Here is a 20,607-nt window from a genome sequence, read left to right as displayed (position 1 = left end):
CTGAACAAAGCCAGTTTAATTTAAATTTTCAAATAGCACCGCGCTGCCTTTTGCATCCCTTCTCAGGGAGCCTGTACTTATTTGTAATGCCTTTACACCCTACTTTGGTGGGGGGAGATTTGCTATCTGTTAATATCTCTGCAGCATAACCTTTCAGCCACTTGCTATTGTGATAATAAATTTTTGTTTCTTTGTCTGTCATTTTGTCTACTCAGCTGTTACTCTTCAAAGTACGAACTAAAAATAATAGCTCTAAATAAATGCCACGTAATAAAGTGCTTTACAGTCGTAGCTGGAGTATCCTGGTGGCTGCGGCTCGCGCTCCCGTTGCCATTGCTGGTGCTGTAGTTCTTCCTCGCGTGGCAAGGTGCCTCTGCCAGGACCAGCTCATTAAAACGGCCTCGTCTCTCTGACGGGCTTGGTATTTAGCGCTGTGCCCAGCAACCTGCCGAGGCACAGCTGTGGGGCACAAGACTCACGGCATAGGACATATGAAATTACGTGGCATTCACTTTTTGAAAAAAATACAAATTCACCATCACCTCATTTTCCTGCTTCAGCACTTTATTGTAAATAGTTTATAATTACTACTGTCAGTAGTAGGAATGGGGCCAGTTGCGGGTTTACCCGAGATAGTGGTAAGTGTGACTCCAGGCTTTTGAAGAGCAGTATTTACCTGGTTATGTGTTCCTGTAGGATTCATGCTTGCACTGGACTTGAATGTGACACTGGGCATGTTTTGCCATTGTTGCTGCCCCAAGGTAACGTGAGACGTTGGGAGTTGATAAATACACTAAAAATGCATCTTTTTCTTACAGGTTCTGGCTCCTTGGCAGCAATGGCTGTGTTTGAAGCTAAGTTTAGGCCAGACATGGAGGTATGTAAGTCCCTGCAGTTTTATTCTTGCAAATATTTTTCCAGTTGTATGTCGAACATTTGCAAATTGCTGATTCCTCCAAAACCTGTCCAGCGCTGTTGTTAGTCGGAGCTCATTGGCACAGACACTGTGTTTGCGGAGAAGACCGGCAGCTCAGGGAAAGCTTCGCTTGGAGTGGCCCTGCGTGCCTCTTGGGCTGGAGGTCAGCACTGTTCAGCTTTTTGCTTTGGCTTTGGGTTGTTAGGAGTCCTCTTGGCTGTATATGCTGCTGCAGTGCCGAATGTTTTCTTATGTACTCAGCTTTCTGTGTCATGGTATCTCAGAATGACAGGTTTTTTTGTTTTCTTACTAAGAATAGAGAAACTCTGGATGTCTTTGTCTGTCACACAGACTGGCCTGAAAGTGGGGGCAATTTTAAAAATCCCTATGGATTGTTCTGCATCTGGCAGCAGAGGTGGGATGAGACCTTGAGTGTAGTGGACTGTTGTCAGTGTGATGGATCTGGTGTCTCAAACACATTTACAAAGACATTCTTTATTATATTTTCTTTGGTGGTGGGGGAGGGTGGTATCTTCTGAATGACTTCCACCCAAGTCTGCTTTAATGATAGATGTACCCCATTAAGCACTCCCCCACCCCCACACCAAATCTCCAGAAACAAGCCTACAGGTCTGCATTGTCACTTCCATAGGAGTGTTCATGTGCTTGGATACTTCCTGGCATCATGTTATCCCCCCTGTGCTTTTATCCTTGCCACTAAACCAGCTTGTAGGCACACAAGTTTTTTGATAGATGTTAATTTTTGATGGAGTGTATTCACTTGTTTTCAATAGCAGTAAGCTGTTTATGAGTGGTTTACCCTATTTTTAATAAATAGGATGTCTCTGGGAATTATTACCTGACAAAGCTTTATGCCTAATCATTCTTGGAGAGGATTGGATATTTAAAAAAAAAATGTTTTTGCCCTGGCCGATTTGCTCAGTGGTTAGAAAGTTGGCCTGAGGACTAAAGGGTCTTGGGTTCAACTCTTGGTCAAGGGCAAGTACCTGGGTTGCAGGCTTGATCCCCAGCTCCAGTCAAGGCACGTGTGGGAGGCAACCAAATGATGTGTCTCTCTCGAGTTAATTTTTTTCTCCCTCTCTCCCCCTCCCTTCTTACCTCCTCCCTCTTTCCTCCCTTCTTTTCTCCCTCTCTCACATTCTCTCTAAAAATCAATGGAAAAAATAGCTTCAGATGAGAATAAAAAAATTTTGTTCTTTCACCAGCTTGTCATTGGAGCATCAAGTGTCATAGGAGCTCTGAAGCTCCCTCTGCTCTGTAGGTTTAGGCCAAGAGCCGTGAGAGCCCGAGAATGTAGAGCTATGGATGCTGCTCAGCCAGCACAGCTGTCTCCTGCCAGAAGCCACTTCGCCTTGGGTACATGAGGATAACACACATAGTGACTTGGTTGCTGATGGCTAGATTGCTTCCCTCTCTTGGACATCTGTAGGAATTAAAACCCTGACTAAAGATAGGATTTAGCTAGGTGTTTTAGGCTAAGAACAATAGTCTTTTGCTCCAATTAAGAGTAGTAAACAGGTCCAAGTATCAACTATAAATGAGATTAGGATTGTGTTCTCATTTCTCAGTGTGAAAATTTATTCCCATATCAGCATTATTTTCTGTTTGGGGTTCTTAAATACAGAGAAAAAAGAAGTATACTAGGTCACTACAAAGAAAAAAAACAAGGTCTTCCAGTCTTGTAACCAAAGGAGAGGCGTTCCTCAGGCGCCACAGATCCGTTAGGAATAACGAAGGGAGAGGGGGAAGGACTGGTGGTTTTCTTAGAGAATTGCTTCAGTAATGTCAAGCCCTCCTTTAAACCACATTAATCTTTTCACGTTTTCTTGAAAGCTTTGTCTGTTTCAATTGATTGGGACCTCCATATGTTAAAGAAAAATGAGAATTGCAGAAAATGGAGGTATGAGGTATATTAAAAGTGACAACACTCTGCTAAAGTAATTTATTTAAGTTTGGATTTGAAATTATTCAAAGGCCATGAATTTAATATTGATGTGATTTGGAGAAGTAAAGCGAAATGTGGTCAATAATACTTCTGATACCATCAATCTGAAGACTGTGTTCCTTAGATCAGTTTTATCTGTAACTTGGAGAACTTCATATTCTGCATTAGTTACGAGACTTTGTTCAAATTTCTATTTCAGATTGATTACCTAAATTTGTAACTTCAGGTGACTTTTTTATTCACGGAAGTTACTGAAACTTGAATCAGACTTGACAATCAAGAAAATCATTCAGGTGACTTTTTTATTCACGGAAGTTACTGAAACTTGAATCAGACTTGACAATCAAGAAAATCATTTTATTAAGGTGAAGGTAGTACCTGCTTCTCCAGTGAGTGAGTTAAACAGTAAATAGTGGGCAAATAATAGTGTAGCGCCTGTCAGTAGATAATACTTTAAAAATCTAAAGACGATACTACTGAAAAAGTTGGTTGTGAAGACCAGGCAGCCGCCCATCGGCACCCTCTTGCTCTTGTGAAGACAAAACGGTGCAGTGACCCGGGCAGGCTGCGGCTGCTCGCCCAGTTGAGAGGACACTGTTTTAGTGACTTTGTTGTGAAGAGAATTTGGCCAAGGTGTCATTTGGTTTTGCATTTTCATAGAAATCAGGGAAATATTTTGGTTTCAAATTTCCAACTTTTTATTTTCTGGGAAGTTTTTTTTTTTCTGGGGCAAGAAACCCATAACTTTTCGGTCTATTTTGAGACTGCAGGGTTGGATGACTAAGTCTGCTCATTCCTTTCCGAAGGGGAAAGGATTCTGGACATGCCTCAAACAGGAACCCGGGAGAGCATTGCTGCCTCTCCAGTCGCAGGCATTGCCAGGACAGTAACTGGTCACACTGCACAGAGAATTGCGCTGACCCTTTCGTCTGCAGACCGATGCTCTATCCACTGAGCAGTATGAATTTTTAATTTAAAATCTCAATATTTATATTGATTATATTAAATAGATACTATTTTACATTAGGTTAAATAAAAATATTACAGTTAATTTCACCAACTTTTACTTTTTAAAATGTAGACACTAGAAAATTTAAAACTATATGTTCACATATTTCTATTGGACAGGGCTAGTCTAGCATCATTTCTTGAACTTGTCATTTGTAAACCACAGTTAAGATTTCTGCCATAGCCAGATGCCAACTGTACTTTTTTGAAAATTTTTTCAAATCAACTCACTGTTTTATAAATTAAGGTATAATTTACTTACTATAATGAAATGCACAGTTTGATAGGTTTTGACATTTGTACTTAAAGTAATGGAGACTCAAAACCACCTAACATTTCCTTCACCTCACTGCAAACTGTCCCTCCCTCCCTCCCTTCCTTCCCTCTTTCTCCACCCCTCCCCCCTCCCCTTCCCCCCCTTCCTTCCTTCCTTCCTTCCTTCCTTCCTTCCTTCCTTCCTTCCTTCCTTCCTTCCTTCCTTCCTTCCTTCCTTTCTTTCTTTCTTTCTTTCTTTCTTTCTTTCAAAGATGTTTGTTTTAAATATATGTTTATTGATTTCAGAGAGGAAGAGACAAGGAGAGAAAGATAGAAACATCAATGATGAGAGAATCATTGATGGGCTGCCTCCTACACACCCTCTAGTGGGGATCGAACCCACAACCTAGGCATGTGCCCTGACCAGAATTGAACCCGGGACCCTTCAATCTGCAGGCCATCGCTCTATCCACTGAGCCAGTGCGACTAGGGCTCAAATTGTCCCTTTTAATCCATTTCCTCCCCTCTCCTCACAGCCACTTCAGGTTTTGGCTTTTTAATTTAATTTTATTTTTAAAAATAGGTTTACATGTATAAAATCTTGGGTTTGATGTTTTGATAATATCCACCCCCCCCCAGACATATGAAAATGAGCACATATTATTAACATAAGTAAAAATATATCCATTAGCACAGCATGTGTAAGTCCAGGGTGTGACTGTTAAACTATGGGGAACAGGTGCATTCCTGCCCTACTGCAGCCCTTCCTCCTCCTCCTCTCTGTTCTTTGAATGTACCGTGCTCTTGCCCAGGAAGCCTGCTCGCTGCTGGTTTCTGTCAGCAGTGCCCTCAGTTGCTCCCTCTTCTGTTTGTGTCCCTGTGCTCCATTGTACACACTTGTCCCATTGCTTTGTGGCTGTTTTCAGAGACATTCCCCCCACCTGCCATTGAGAGAGGGAGATTTTTGAGGGCAGGAACTGTGAAATCATCTGTTTTTCAGCCCCTGATGTTCAGTAGGTGTTGGTTGAGTTGAGATAGGATAACCCTGAGCTAAAGTGAAATCTGAGTCATCAGAAACCACCTGGGAAATGAAGGGACTCCCCCCACCCCCAATCTGGAAGTGCTCAATTTTTTTTTTATTTTTTTTTAAAGATACCAGAGGAAGATAACTGGTACGCTTTTCAAATAATATACATTAACGGGGTAGAGTCAGCCTAGCAAACAGCCCTTTAAGTACACAGGTAAAAGTGAAGATGGGACAAAGGGCAAATGCTCTTTGGGAAATTATAGGCCAAAAAGCACAACAGGGAAGCCCAGCTGGGATTCAGAAATGCCTGAGACTGGCCTCTGCTGTTTCCAGTTTTCTGAGCCAGTGTCTTGCCCCAGGTAGAAGCCTTGGTTTAAGGTTTCATGGAAACTGCCAGCTAATCACGTGAGTTCATGACACATTAAAAATCTAAAAATCCTCACCCAGATGTGACCTTCACATTGCCTTTAGTGGTCTTGTGTAATTTTCCTTTTCTTGCTTTTCTCCTTGCTGTTAGCCTGGGAGTTCTCCTGGCATGGTAACTGGCACACCGCAGGTATTCAGCCAGTGTTTGTTGAATGAGTGGATAGGAAGGTGTTAAAAGCAACTTTGCTTAATATATAGTTCCCAATCTGATAACTTCACTTTTAGTGTTCATAATACTTAGCAGTGATAGAAATGAAGGCATAAAAGATTTTATTATTATGGTAATCCCATGCTTTATTTTTATTTGCAAAGGTGCATATTTGGGGATTGTACCTATGTATTAGTGCATTTTGAAAATTCATCTGATGACAAGGCGCCAGTTAGAGGTTTTTTTGGCTGGTGAAGTATTACATGAAGTTATTCCTCCAGACACCCCCCCCCCCCCCCCCCCCCCCCCCTGTTGTTTAGGCTGGTATAAGAAGGAAACCCTAGATTCTGCTAATTACCCACAGGATAGCTGAACAGGAAACAAGTGATAATCATATAGTGGCCTTTTGAGTCCATTTTCAGTTAAGTATAAGGCATTTGACCATAGTAGTTGGATTATGGTGTTAGCTTCATGGGAGCATGTTTCTTGAAAATTGATAAAAGTGCTGAAATAAAAACAGGTTGTAGCTCTAGCTGGTTTGGCTCACTGGATAGAGTGCTGGCCTGTGGACTCAAGGATCCCAGGTTCGATTCTGGTCAAGGGCACATGCTGGGTTGCAGACTTGGTCCAACGTGCAGGAGGTGGCCAATCAATGATTCCTTCTCATCATTGATGTTTCTCTCCCTCCTTTCCTCTCTGAAATCAATAAAATATATATATTTTTTATTTTTTAATTTTTAAAAAAAAATAATATTTAAGAAATATTAAAAAAACAAACAGCGTGTATTTTAGGGTGGGAAAGGAATTAAGTAAATGAATCAGATGACTTAAGTTTTCCTTTCATCCTTTTCTTTGTGGGAAGGAATGTTCTCATTTGGCCCAGTAAGAAATTTACACTCTTAAAGATTGTAATTCATTAAAGTGGGGAGAAGATTAATATTTAGTCTGTCGAGATGAATGCCGTCCCCTCTCTGCACTGATTGTCAGAATCTCGGGCGCGGGTTGCTGAAGGGTAGTGGAGTGCGGCAGGACCCTCACATCATAGGGAGGTGATTCAAAGGCAGACTGTCCTGCACCCTCTGGTATCGACTTGCAAATTAGCATCTGGAATCTAATTAAACAAGCTTAATGAAAGTAGCAGCTGAATGCTGCTGGAAAAGACAATCCGCTTTCCCCCTCTCTGGTACATCTCTACTATTGAAGTTGGTCACCAAACAAATCACGTGAGCACAGTTAAAAAATTAGCATTTATTTGAAGAATAGAAACTGTTTTTCATTCTGTTATGCATTTGGCATGCTCCGGCGTCCCATGAGAGCCATGCCACAGCAGATAGTGCACAATATTTATAAATCCATGACAGGCAATAATAGCAACTTGAAAAATTCTTTTGCTAGAATCTCAAGTTGAGAGCTGCCAAAAGCTGAGAGGATCAGATCTGCAGTGGCAGCTGCTGTGCCCTACAGTTAGAATTCTAGACTTTGAAGATGCTCAACTTAAAGAAACGAAGACTGCAGGCTTCGCCAATTTTTGCGAGTTTCTAGAGCCCTGGCTCTCTGCCTTTTGAAGATGAGTTGCTGAAGCTTCTCCCACTGCCTGAGGCGTGCTAACACCAGCAGGATCTTTCCCCCTAGTCTTAGTGTGTCTTCAGTTTAAGCAGCACATGCTTAGTCAATGCCAACTGTTATGGGCCCTTCTCTGGTGCAGTACCGAGGGATGAGCTCTTACCCTATACCCTTCAGAGAGAAGCTACGAAGATAGATGGTGACATATATAAGTGCCACTTCAGCTGTCTGATTTATGGAGTCATATTTCATCACTCAGCAAGTGCTGGCCTCTAGAGAAGCCCTTATAGATTGCTAAAGACGTGAGCAGCCTTCGCCCTAAAGACTTGTGGTTATCTCACAAACGCCATGCCAGACACCTAGCTACAGAGGAGATAGAATTAATCCGTCATCGCAGGCAGCTATAGATCCACTTTAAATAATGAAAGAGTTGATACTATTAATAATATGGTATCAACAAATCTTAGAAGTAACCAGGCTTTTTGTTTTTTAAATCCAGTAGTAGAAAGAGGCTGAAGTTATAGATTTCTTTGTGCTTTGCAGATGGACAATAGTGTGAGAGCTTGGTATTATTTTGATTTAAAAAACCTACAAAGAATCTGTTCAGTTTGGCACATAGATCGCTCCCAAAGGAAAACAGAGTATGTGAGTTCATTGTAGTTGAGTGGGCACGAGAGGTCAGGAGCTAGAGTGGTGGGCTGTAAGTCTGTTTTCCACCGTACGTCTGCACGACTCCGGGCAAGCCACGGTCCGAGACTGTCCATCTAGGAGATGGGGACTCAGAGTCCTGCCTGCAGGCTGCTATCAGGACTAGATGTGGTCTGTAAAACACCTCATGTGGTGGCTCACACAAAACTGGCTCTAAAAATATGGCAGCTGCTTCTGTTTTTTTATTCAGTAGTAGGATACAAACATCACATAGCAACATCAAGCAGGATTATTTGTAGCTGTATCAGGCTTGGTGATTTATAGAGTAAATAGATGATTCTTCTTTCCCATCTGAAAGCTTAAAACCGGAGACAGACCTATGTAGTGGTCATAATGGCAGTGGAAGAAGCATTTTTAGCACCTAATACAGGCTGTGGGAGGTCTTGCTATGGGGAGAAGGTATTGAAAACACAGTAATCATAATAGCCGATGCTTGTTGAGTGCTTCTGATGCTTGTTGAGTGCTTCTGCCGAGGCAGGCTTTGTTCTAACAGCCTTTTCTGCATTTTCTTATTTACATTTCAGTAGTCACATGAGGTCTGTACTTAAGTTATCCCCATTTTGTAGAGAGAAAAATGAGGGCACAGTGAGGTCACATAGCTTGTCAGTGATGGACGCCTGGTTTGAACCTGGTCATCTGGCTTTAGCGCCCTCTGATGTAATTGATCACTGCTGTTCTGTTTTTTTGCTAGGCTTGTAGTTCTTTGACAGCAGAGTGTGGAAGACTTCTTATTCCAGGGAGCAGAGATGTGGGCTCCTTGGTCTGTTCCTTCTCTCCGGTGAGGGCTTGTGGAGAGGGCAAGTAGCTACCCAAGTGCAGAGGAAGTTCGCACTCTGACAAGTGGCATTGGAAGGAGCCCAGGACTAGAAAGGTGCAAGGAAGTCAGATTTACAGAGAAATCCTGGGAAATAGAAATAAGTCGTTTGGCCATGGAAGATACTTTTTTTCTTCTTTGAATTCTATATTTGTTTTCCTTTAACTTTCTTCTTCTTTGAATTCTAGATTAGTTTTCATTTAACTTTCTTCTAACCCAAATATCCTGTGGTTGCCCCCCCCCCCCCCCCCCCCCCCCCGCCGCCGAAGTTTTCGAATATTCTTTACAAGAGAGCTGTTTTTCTCTCTAGGTAATGTTCAGGTGGCATAGCCCTCTTCAAATTTAGTAATGAGACCAGGAAGTCTTTAAATGTTGGTGAATGGCATTTGTCCATTTGAGGCAACTCATGAATAACTTGAACGAAAATAACAAAATAAGCAAGGCTATCATATTTGAATAATGAGGTGCTCTTTTTTTCCCAACTGCCAAAACTTTTTAATCTTTGTCAACAATTGTTCTGTCCTCCGTCTTATTTAGGTTGCATCTGTGCGACTCTGAGCTCAGGAGCCCTGACAAGCGGCATATGAATTCTGTATTCATTAGCGATCTTGATCCAATGCCTCTGTCCCTGCCATGGGGGCTCAGGTGTGGAAGCTGCTGGCTAATCCCACCAGCTGACAGTCAGAGGTTTAATGACTCCATGGGAAGGTGACCACTTGCTGGGAGGTTTGCTGACGGAACCCACGCAGCAGACAATGGAGATCAAGGAAGACTATCCGTGTATAGCCGAAGCACCTTCCTGTGCAACGTGAACCCTGTTGGCATCAAGCAGAGTTTTAATAGATGCAAAATTAAAAAAAATCATCTGACCTTCGATAGCTGTTCTAACAATGAGTTTCCTGTCTATTGATATTGGTGGTGTCTAAGACACTTTTTCTTGTAGCACTTTAATAGGTGTCAGTTTAATGAGCTGAACTTGACTCACTGTTGCAGATTTTTAGATTTTTAAGGTTATGTTGGTCTGGTTGCTATATCTGTTTAGGTATGTTGTATGTCTGGGAAAAATCATATAGTTAGAACCAAAATGCATTCTTACTAAATGCTTTTAGGGATTTATGCTGACATTTTTATTTATGTGATCGCTAGCTTTTACAACATTACTATTAAGAATGTGAGTTCTTGGATTGACTTGTGACATGTCACTAGATGTTTTGACCTTTTTTAGGTCCTCTAGTCTAAAAATGTTGGATGCCTTATTATTTAATAACAGCTTCATTGAGATACCATTTGCACCCATACAATTTACTTAAAGTGTACAATTCAGTGATTTTTTAGTACACTCAGAGTTGTGCAAATATCACTAGAGTAAATTTTAGATTATTTTCATCACCCTCAAAAGAAACCCATACCCATTAGCAGTTCACTCCCCATATCCCTGATCCTCCCAGCCCTAGGCAACAACTAACCTACTTTTTGTGTTGATCCACTTGCCTATTCTGGACATTTCTCATGGTAGGAGCCATACAATACATGGTCTTTTGTGACTGGCTTCTTTAACTTACAATATTTTCATAATATTTCATGTTGTACTATGTATCGGTACTTTATTTTTTATGGTTGAACAGTATTTCACTGTATGGACATACCACAGTTTATTTATCTACTCATTAGTTGGTGGGCATTGGGATTGTTTTCACATTTCGGCTGTTAGGAGTAATGCTGCTATGAACATTTGGGTACAAGTCTCTGTTGATATATATTGTCATTTTTCTTGGTATCTACCTAGGAGAGGGATTGCTGAGTCATGTGTTTAACCTTTTGAGGAACTGTCAGACTGGTTTCCAAAGCAGCTAGGTCACTAGCAGTTTAAGAATTCTAATTTCTAACCCTCACCAACACTTACTGTCTGTCTTTTTGATTGTAGCCTTCCCAGTGGGTATGAATTGATATCTCATTGTGGTTTTGATGGATTCCTTATTGGTAAGACTAATGCAACTGTGAAGCTGTTTAGATGGAACTATTGAAACACTGGACACACTTCACACACTGGATTTGGGCAGTAATTGAATTGATTGCTCATTTGTTTAGATACTGAAAGGTTCTTCTTGGAGGCTTTCTCCGAGGCTGTTATTGCCATTTGATTTTGGTGCTAATACCTGCTTATTGGCTTTCCTTAAGACCTGCAGCATTAACATTGTAAATTGTCTTTATTTTTGGGTAAAAAATGTATTAATTTTCTCCCTAGTTGTATTTAATGTAATTCGTTAATTTTTAGAGATGTCAGAACCCAAAGATAACATTTCTGAGGCCCTGATTAGAATTATTCTTAGTAGTCATACCCAGCAGAGTTAAATTGTTAATTTTAGAAATGAACAGATATTGAGGATGGCACTCATTTTGTTCAGTGGGTGATTTGGAGAATTACTATTGACCTTTAGAATAGATATTAATGAGAAGATCATATTGATGGTTAAAGCTTCTCACCAACATCAGATATTTTGAGTTGTCTTTCTTTTAAAAAGTGAGTTTATTCTCCTAAATTTGAACCCACTGGTAGGCCAACTTTGGAGAGGCAGAAGGACTTCTTGAGGGAAGGTTACTCCCTTGGATCTTCTTGTTCACATTTGCACCTTGTGGTGTTTTAGGAGGCAGATGGAAGTTTTCTTTGTTTTTTCACCTGATACTTCAAAAGCAAGACTTAGCTCTCTACCGCAAGAGTTTGGAATTTCACATGTAATTGCTTCTCTCTCTTTGGTTCTCTAGGATTCCTTAGTCTTCCTTGACTTAGAAATAGCCATTATATGTCTGTTCCTCTGGCCAAGTCCTGTCTTCCTTGTCATGGTGGTTGCTCAGTATCATTTCTACCTTTGCCATTGTATTCTGCCTTTGATGAAAGTTGAAGTTCAAAGTGCGATTTTTTGATAAGGAGGTTGAAGGAAATTTTAGAAAGTTTGTTCTGTTTTTCCTGTTTAGTATCAGGAAGCAAAAAGGGCTTAGAAGAGAGGAGGCCAAGAAGGAAAGCTATAGTTTACTAAAATCTCCAATGAGCTGGGAATGGATTCCTCCTGGGGCCTAGGCTCTGGAATGCAGGAATCAACAAATCTTAGGAAAGTGACCTTGTATAAAATTTGAAGGTCTCTATTTCCAATTCTTTGAGGAGTAATGAAAGTACTACAAATGGTATAACTGACATAGTTATTGACTTTGAGAATTCTTCATTGATTTTTTTTCTGCCAAAAATATTTCTGTGCAAATTTTTCCTTCTACCCTACTATGTATTGAATTCATTTTTTTTTTAAATGACGTCAATATGTAATCAGTCAGCAGTTACTTATTGGGGATCAGCTGAATGCAAGGCATTGCACTGGGTGCTGTAACCCAGAGGTAGTATTGAAAGAGGCTCTTCGTTCTGTCTGGCGGTGGAAGTTCCTTGTACAGCCATATGCAAAGTAGATTGAAAAAAAGGGGTTATTTGATTCTGTAGTAGATGGATAATTATTTGTGATGCATTTCTTTGGAGCAGGTGTTCCATTTGATATGTTTTCACTTTACATATTCCCTATAACTGGAATGTAGGGGAAAGATACCATATAAGAGAAATATTTCACGAAGTGTATTGCTTGCTGCACCTGTGGCAAAGATCCAGCAGGCAAAAATAACTTCTTTGTGACCAGAGACTCTTCACTCAGAGAGGCAAGAGCTAGATTCAGGGATGATGTTGAATAGAAATAAATGTCTAGTGACTGAACAGGTAGAATTAAAAGGAAAATATTATTTCTCTATTCTGCATCATGATATCAAAGAGCAAATGGACTTTCCCCCTTCTCTTACCAAATTGAAATGCCTTTGTTAACTTGGGTCAGAGTCATAGTTTAAGGCACTAAAATACTCCCTCTTTCTAAGTTACCTTTTCTGTGTTCAAGCCAAGCCAAGATCTGCAATGTTGTAGCTTCTTGGGAAAAGAAATAAGAAGTTCTTTTATTCATTGATTTCTTTCCATTCTAGGATCTCATTTTGTAAAAAATTTGAATCAGAACCACTTACTGAACAGTGGCTTTTTCATGGGGAGAGGGGATGAGCCCTCCCTCCCCCAGCCCTGCATTTTGTGTCAGAGTGAGGCTGTGTGTCCCACACCCGAGAGGTCATCTGTGTCAGAGGCTTGCGAGGTCCTGAACAATGGCTTTCTGTGTTTCTTGTCTACAGACCAGAGAAGCGGAAGAAGTGAAATACGGGATTGAGTGGAACTGGGTGGCAGCTTAGAATCTTATAAGTTTTGCCTTGGCAGGTAATTTGGCATAAATTGTTAATGTAAATCTGGGTTAGTGGTGAAGACGTTATTTTAGTAAAAAAGATAAACTGCTGATTAATTCAGCATAGAACTCAATTACAAATTGAAAGTGTCTCTGCGGGACTCCCGGACCCTAAAGACAGCAGATGTTGAATTGATACTCCAGCATATTTCACAGTGGTATGAAATATTAACATGGTTTATTATACTTGTGTGGTGTGCGGTATCAGAAAGGGGGAGGCGGGCGGAGGGGAGGGCACGTGGGTGTGCAAAGCAGCCAAGCATCACACATTTGCTAATATACACTGAAGTGCGATTAAGAATTTTAGGAAAGTTTCTTTTTATTTAAAAAAAAAAAAATCAAATAGCTCTGTGGAAATATTAAGTTTAAAATAACATTTAGGCTAACTATTTAAATGTGGTAGCTATATATACATTCACATTGTACATGTAAATGAACATAAAATAAAAATAGTAAACTTACTAACCGAATTTTCAAATGGTAAACGGGACCGCTGCCAATAAGAGTAGGGGCACTTAGGGCTTGAACTGTATTTCAGTGAGTTAATTGTCAGCGTTCTGGGCTGGAAAGTTTTCATGGGCTGCTATACTGTTTTTACCTTCTGATCTAAAACATATGGTAATTTCAAAATGCCCCTATAATTTTCACTGGCAGAGAAGCTTCGTTTCTAGCCAAAGAAAAAAGGCTTCACAGTTTTCATATATCTGTATCAACTCAAGGGGGGAAAAGTCAGCAAATTTTATATATCAGACGATCTGAATAAATGGAACTGCCAGTATTTGAAGGGCTTGGCAATTCTTAAGAGGCATGAGAAGAAAGTTGGCGTAGATGAGATATTTCAAAGCCATTACTACTATTATGACAGTTATTTATTTTTTGCTTCACAACCTATATGATGTCTAGGTTTTGCCAGCTGAAGTAAAAACAGTTCCAAAAATAGCCAAATGATTATGATAAGAACTGATAAACCCTAGATACCCTCTCATGTTATGAAGGTGTTTTTTTTTTGTTTGTTTTTTTAAGTGCTTTCTCAAAGGTTTCTGAGTCATAAAAATTTGGCAAAGGCAGAAGGTCAATGAGCAAAGAAACCAGAAGTTTCTTGGTAACCAGGCCACCAGAGGAACATCTTTTATATCCCAGTGGGAGTGGCCTTCAAGCCCTTCATAAACTGTGAGGTGGTGGGCACCCTGAGGTTTGAAGGGTGCCTCTCGAGCTGGGTGCCAGGCCCTGTGACTGGTTATGAGGCATGACCCCTTTCTTAGAGGCATTTACAACCTAGAGGGTGAACAGGCCCACAAACTATAGAAATTATGGCATGCAAAGTGCAAGAGAACGGTAGCTAGAAGGAGGTGCAGAGGTAATAAGAAGAGTTGGTGGTGGAGGGGGAAGCTGAAAGATGGCCTCAAGGAGCATGTGACTCCTCGCTTGAAATGTTTCTGACTTGGGTTTGGGGAAGGAGTGGAGCAGGGAGCTGAAGAGGAGAAGAGACCAGTCCAGACAGGGCATCACGTAAGGAGGCAGAGGGTCTCTCCCGCTCCAACTTTCTGTCAGTTGTGTAATCCTGGAAGTTTGGACGGCTGAACGTATTGGGAAACAGGAAAACGAAACTCCAGACCGTGTCTGAAGTTGTCTAGGTGGCCATTTCCTGAGTCGGTGTGGCCCTTTAATTAGCACCTGCTCTTCGGTGTGGAATAAGGCCGGGCTTAGCATCCCCGGGCCTGCGTGTGAATGTTTAGTTGAGAAAGCTGCCACGCTCCATTAGAGATGGTTGTGTCTCGGCAGTGGGTGCAGGAGCTGCACAGACTTTTCAGATGTCCTTTGAGATTTCCGTTGCCGTGTAATTGGGAGATGCCGGTACTTAGTGTGTTGTGCATGGCAGAATGTGAGATTACCTGCTGTAATGAGACCCCGGCAGCACACCCAGGGAAGCAAAGTTTTAACCTTAACAGATAATGTTACTTGTGGGTTTCTGGGAGGTAATTTATACCACGCTCCCCTAACCCTGAAATTCTGTAGGAACAAAAATCATGGTGTGAGGTTGTGCTAAATAGCTATTTTAAAATTCCACACAGTAGTACAGGTTTTTTAAGTATATGCAGGGAACATTGTATCCGTAGAATGCAGTCACACTTGTAGTCATTGGCATTCTGTCATAATGGTGGAATATTGTTTTTCTGAAATGGGGATTTTGGTGAGGTCAGAATTTTAAAAAGGTTTTAGGACTCATTATCTCTGATTCAGATCCATTGGTTTCTTCTAACTCCGATCAGTTCATTGGGGTGGAAGAGGAATGAAAAGGGTGCGATGGGGAGAGTGGGCACGGGCTTTGAAGAGGTCTGGGTCTGAAGATTGACTTTTGCCCCTTATGTAACCCTTGAAGCCCTGGTTTATAAAACATAAACTCAGTGGTAAGCGGGCTCAGGTTACACTTGAAGGGGTTGTTTGGTGAACGTGTTTATAAATTGCAGTCTGGCTAACAGAATGGCTCTTATCCTCTGGCCTCTTTGGACTCTACACTCTTCATGGGCCAGGCCTATGTCTGTTCGGGCTTTCTCCCCAGTGTTGAGCACAGTGTCTGTGGAGAGAGAGCATCAGTGTCATCAGTGAATGCTCGCGGAACTAAACTGACCTGTACACTTCTTTCAGGGGTTTTATACCGTTTGAAATTGGCTTCATATGTGGCCCTCTTTAACCTCCTAGATGAGTGCTCTGTACATCCTGGGGTCTCCTTCCTGCCCCTCTTCCTCCCTGGGAGGCTGCAGAAGCGGATCATGCAATGCAGTGTGTTCCCAGTCACAGCCTCCCCGCAGCCCTGCCTCCACAGCGGTTCCCAGCCTCCAGCCCAGGGAGGGGATGGCTCAGGGTGACTGTGCTCTTCTTTTTTATCTTTATCGTGTGGCCAGGGAACACATTCCCTTCATTTCCCTCCTCTTTCCAGGTGATAACCTTCTCAGCACCTCCGGGAGCATATTGGCAGAGTTACCCACTGACCGCATTGTTTTACGGAGGGAGAGAGAAATATCATTGAGATCTTATTACTACCTGGGGCAGCTTGGTTTTCATTTGGAGGATTGTTGAACATGCTTCTCACTTTCTTTAAACCCAGTCTTGTTTTTTCTCTCTGATTATATTTGATTCAGTGCAGCCTTGCAAATATATATTTATGTACACATATGCTGTGAGCGCTGATTTCTTCTCCTTGTGGAAAGCAATATGTTCCCATCTCTCTTGGTCCTTTTCCCTCTGGAAGCTTAGGTGTTTTCCCTTCTAGTCACTGTCTCAGAATCCAGCAAAACCTCTTGCCCACCGCTGATTCTCCTGGTGGGCTAGGAAGACATAGGCTCTGGTGATGCCAGGCAGTAAGTTGGCACGATCCCCCACCCCCACTTATCATAGCCGTGTGCCTTTTGGTGCATCAGCCAACTTTCTAGAACCTGTTTCCTCTGCTGTACAGGTGGTGATTGTGACGATGAGATAGGAACATAATGTTTGGCTCAGCCCAGGGATGCGGTGGGTGCCCACGTTAGTTTCCCACATCCTCGCCGCTTTCCTTCCACCGTAGAACTTGCTATCAAATCTGTTTGTAAAACCTGTGTTAGGGTGCATTCCTGTTCCTTTATTCCTTCCAGTAGCCCTTGGAGAGAAGCATTATCCCCATTTTCCCAGTGGGCAGTCGGTGGCTCTGAGAGCTAAGTGCTGTGCTCATTAGTGACCCAGCTCTCCTGGCATTTCTCGTTCTGTGTGCTTTGTGACAGCCTTTTGTGGCCCACTGTGCCAGGCGCGCATCCCCTCTCCTAGCCCTAGAGTAGGGGTGTCGAACTCAATCAGAGAAGGGGCCAAAATCTAAAATCCAGCCTAAATCGCGGGCCGAATGGTTTACTGAACAGTCATAAACTGTCATTGTGATGGAAACGCAGTGGAGTGCAGTGATGACAGCGAGATGCGGGCCACATTGCAAGGCCTGGAGGGACGGATTTGGCCCTCGGGCCTTGTGTTTGACACATGTGCCCTAGAGCATAAGCTGGGACAGCCAAGCTGGCTGTGACTTGGTAGGCAGTTCCTGTGCCTGAGCACCCCTCCCCATTCCTGCTGAAAACTCCTGCTTAGATCACCCTGCACTCGTCGCAGATTTTCCCTCCTTATCTGCACCACCCGGATCATGGGCGCCATAAAAGCTACCGAGGAAAGAAATGACGGAACCATCTAGACCTTAAAGACACAGTCACCAATTCATTCCTCCCTTTGGGCATACCCAGCAGCCGGTGCAACTCCATTCCACCAGACAGTTCCTAGGCATTCACACAAGTAGATGGTGTTTACCCAGACAGCTCAAGCCCAAACCAAAGCCCAGACACCTTTGTTTTTGTTGCTCAGCCATGTCTACAAAATTAAATTAACTTTTCCCACTGTAAGATAGATAACGTGGCTACACATGGGGCACATCAGGTCTCTGCACGATACAGGGAGCATACTGCTTGGAGAGGGGTCTGTTTTAAACACTTTCTGAGCTCTTTAAATTTTATCCAACTGTCAGCCATGAGCGACTCCTTTAGGCCACATCTGTGGCACAGTCAGAACCCCAGCACAGCTTCAGGCCGCCGCCAGTCACTGGGTCTAAACCTCTCCTCCGGAGTGTCTGTCTGAACGCTCTGGTTCCCTGGTCCCTAGGGGGACTGATGCGGTTTTGAAATTACCCCCCTCTTGGTAATTAGTTTGTCTCATAATTAATTTCATCATTTAGTTTGGTAAAGCTACGAATACATTTGAAGTTGATGTTTTATCTGTTTATATGGTGATGTCCACACCTAGCACTGTGCTGGCTGCCTAGGACAGAGATGAAGATGGCGCGGTTTTAATTCCCTTTTTAGAGACCCAACTCTGTCACAGCCAGACTTTTATCTGCTCTGCTGCCGATCATCAGAGCAGTAGCAGATCAGAGTGATAAAAGATGATACAGATTTTCCCAGATGAATTTGGACTGCTTTAATTCTATGTGGGTAAATCCCTTAGTTTTCAGCAAAGGAGCAAACTGTTATGAAATAAATATCCTCAGATGTAAACAGCAAGTAAGAAAATTGATGGAAGTTTGTGAGAGGTCAGTTGGGATGCCACCCCATCCTTAGTCCCCTCGAGCAAAGGCCGGAGGTCCCGACTGGCATGGTGCTGGGAGGAAGGCAGGGGGCCCTCTGCAGTGCCCGGAGAGACAGCCAGCAGGGCTCCCTGCCTCGTGAAAAAGGCGGAATGTTTCCTTCTTCTCAACCCCTTCCCGGCAGCACGGCAGCTACGGGAATGGAAGATCTTTTCCCAGCATATAACCAATTTCATTTTTTAAGAATTAAAAATATTTCAGTTACAAATTGATTATTTCAAGTGACTTACCGTATATTTGTACTTTCACCTTCCAAAGCTGTATCTAAAATAGTACATTAGTTTTTCAGTCCAACGCATATTTCATATTTTGTAAGGAAGGCACTGTTCAGAATGCATAACTAAGCAGTTGGATGCAGAAGGTTTATTGAAAGAGTATTAATTTGAGGCTGAGCTGTCCAGGGTGCCCATTGGCTAGGGCACCTACACTGTACCCTGGTGACATTGCCAGTGTAAAAATCACTTAGGTGAGATGATAAATTCGATTGTAGCTGTAGACGAGAGTCGTGTGGGAAAGTTTCTTTGCGGTGCTATTTTGGACCTGCACCATAGCGGAGGCCAAGGTAATCTATCAGTTTGTGAGTGTCTACAAAATGCAACTCTCCAGATAACAGGTTTAAAGTAAAGATTTAATACAGTCTCCATCTCCTATGATGTTGCAGTGACAGTTTAAAACTCATTCTCTAAATCTCAGCAGACTTTATAGCCAGCAGTGGGCCAATATAAAGTTTAATAGCATTACAACACATAAATCATCTTTTAAAGATGCTGCTAGTAGCTCCAATATTAAATGCAGACAATCGCCTGTGTTATAAATAATTTATCAAACACCATTTCAGATTAGCCTTCCATGCTGAGTTATTTATTTTAGCCTTTTCCGTACGATTCCTAAGGCACTTTTTGAAAGATCCATTACTGGTCAGTTTAATGAACTTGGGGGTCTGTTTTGTCCCCTCAAGCACTCGGGTACAGCTGTGGTGACCATTACATGGCCAGCGCGGACCTCTTTGTGCCTTTTACAAGTGCTGCCCATTTGTCATGTAGCGGTAAATGGAGCTGCACATTGGAGTCCAGGGACACATTGCGCGATGCAGTGATGGAGACAAACAGATAGCTCTATAAAGTGCTGCTTGTCACAGCTGACTTGTAGTACAGTACATCACTCTTATTGTAATCTCATTTAAGAAGCAGGGGTGGCCCGCGGGACTGATATTCCCAGTTAGTTTGGTCTTTGTAGCCATAAAGCAGGAAGTGCTCCTTTTATATTCTCTGAACTTGAGGGAGTGTGCTTTTTGCTTGGATTAATTATTACAGGAACTTCTCCCTGGCACTGGGTGAAGGTTTGTCAGCACCTTTCTTTGGGCCTCCTTCTTCTGGCCTGGGCCTTAGAGATAAACTGTGTCTCTAGGAGCCCTCTGGCTGGCTTGATTGAATAAGTTACCACTTATTAAGCAACTGCTACACGCCAGACAGTGTAGTAGGTGCTTGTCACTTTATTGCTGATTCTTGCAGCAGTTTGTGAGGACTCCTGATTTGTCATCACTGAATCACAGAGGAGGAGGGTGAAGCCAGAGAGGTGAAGTGACTTGCTCAAGGTTGCACAGCAGTTAAGTAGGAAACGGGGGATTCAAATCTAGCCGGTCCACCTCCACACCTGCCAGATTACCTTGACCCTGGGTCCCCCAACTAACTTTAACCACCAGGATCATGCTGATCTTTTGCTTGAATGTCTCAAAATAAAAAGAAGCCTGGGAGATTCTTCCGGTAGCCAGGGTGAGTCCTCTTGGTCCATCTACATACTAATCCAAGTCCCTCTGTGACTAGAACATAAATCTGTGAGCAGCTGGCCGGGCGGATGCCGACCTGGCAGAGGGAGAGCATCCCACCTGGGCCTGACAGCTGGGGTCACGGGCTCCGCAGGGCCCGGTCAGAGCGCTCTGTCACAGCTGTCCCCTGTCAGATGGTGCGCAGGACTCGGGTCACTCTGCGTCTTCCAAAAAGGAGGTGCAGCTTCCCTGTGAAGAATGGATCCCAGGAGGAAGCAGTGCTGCTCGCCCGTATCGTGGGCCAGAGACAGATACAAATGTGGTGTTTTCCCTACCTCTTGCTTTTAGTTTGTGATTTTTTTTGGATAGTTTTCCTAAATAGTTGGTAGCACGTGTTAAAGGCAAGAGTTGTTTAATTGTGAAATTCTACCATAAAGAAAACAGTATGAATATGCCCAGTAGCACATTTGCATATGTGTGTAGAATTCTGGGAATGGAAATCCTGTGGTGAAAGGCAGTATTTGACATGGGAAGCAGTTCCTGGGACAGAGG

The 20,607-nt window shown here is 42.6% G+C and overlaps 1 protein-coding gene and 1 long non-coding RNA gene across 3 annotated transcripts in view; both read left to right on the top strand.

Moving 5' to 3' along the window:
- Nucleotides 1–20,607, top strand: part of PSMB7 (proteasome 20S subunit beta 7) — a 49,540-nt gene that overhangs the window by 24,776 nt on the left and 4,157 nt on the right. For both annotated transcript variants that reach the window (XM_036411932.2, XM_036411933.2), the window contains one exon: nt 819–877. In XM_036411932.2, coding sequence (XP_036267825.1) covers nt 819–877 — 59 coding nt within the window. The remainder of the gene's footprint in view (nt 1–818; nt 878–20,607) is intronic.
- On the top strand, nt 16,030–17,477 carry LOC118704364. The gene is made up of 2 exons (XR_004983394.2): nt 16,030–16,954; nt 17,163–17,477. It is a non-coding gene; the product is annotated as an uncharacterized LOC118704364 (long non-coding RNA).

The sequence above is a fragment of the Pipistrellus kuhlii genome, unplaced genomic scaffold, assembly GCF_014108245.1.
Source record: "Pipistrellus kuhlii isolate mPipKuh1 unplaced genomic scaffold, mPipKuh1.p scaffold_m20_p_43, whole genome shotgun sequence".
Classification (NCBI taxonomy): Eukaryota; Metazoa; Chordata; class Mammalia; order Chiroptera; family Vespertilionidae; genus Pipistrellus; species Pipistrellus kuhlii.
Note: the sequence above shows the minus strand (reverse complement) of the source record. Positions and strands in the feature narration are given on the sequence as shown.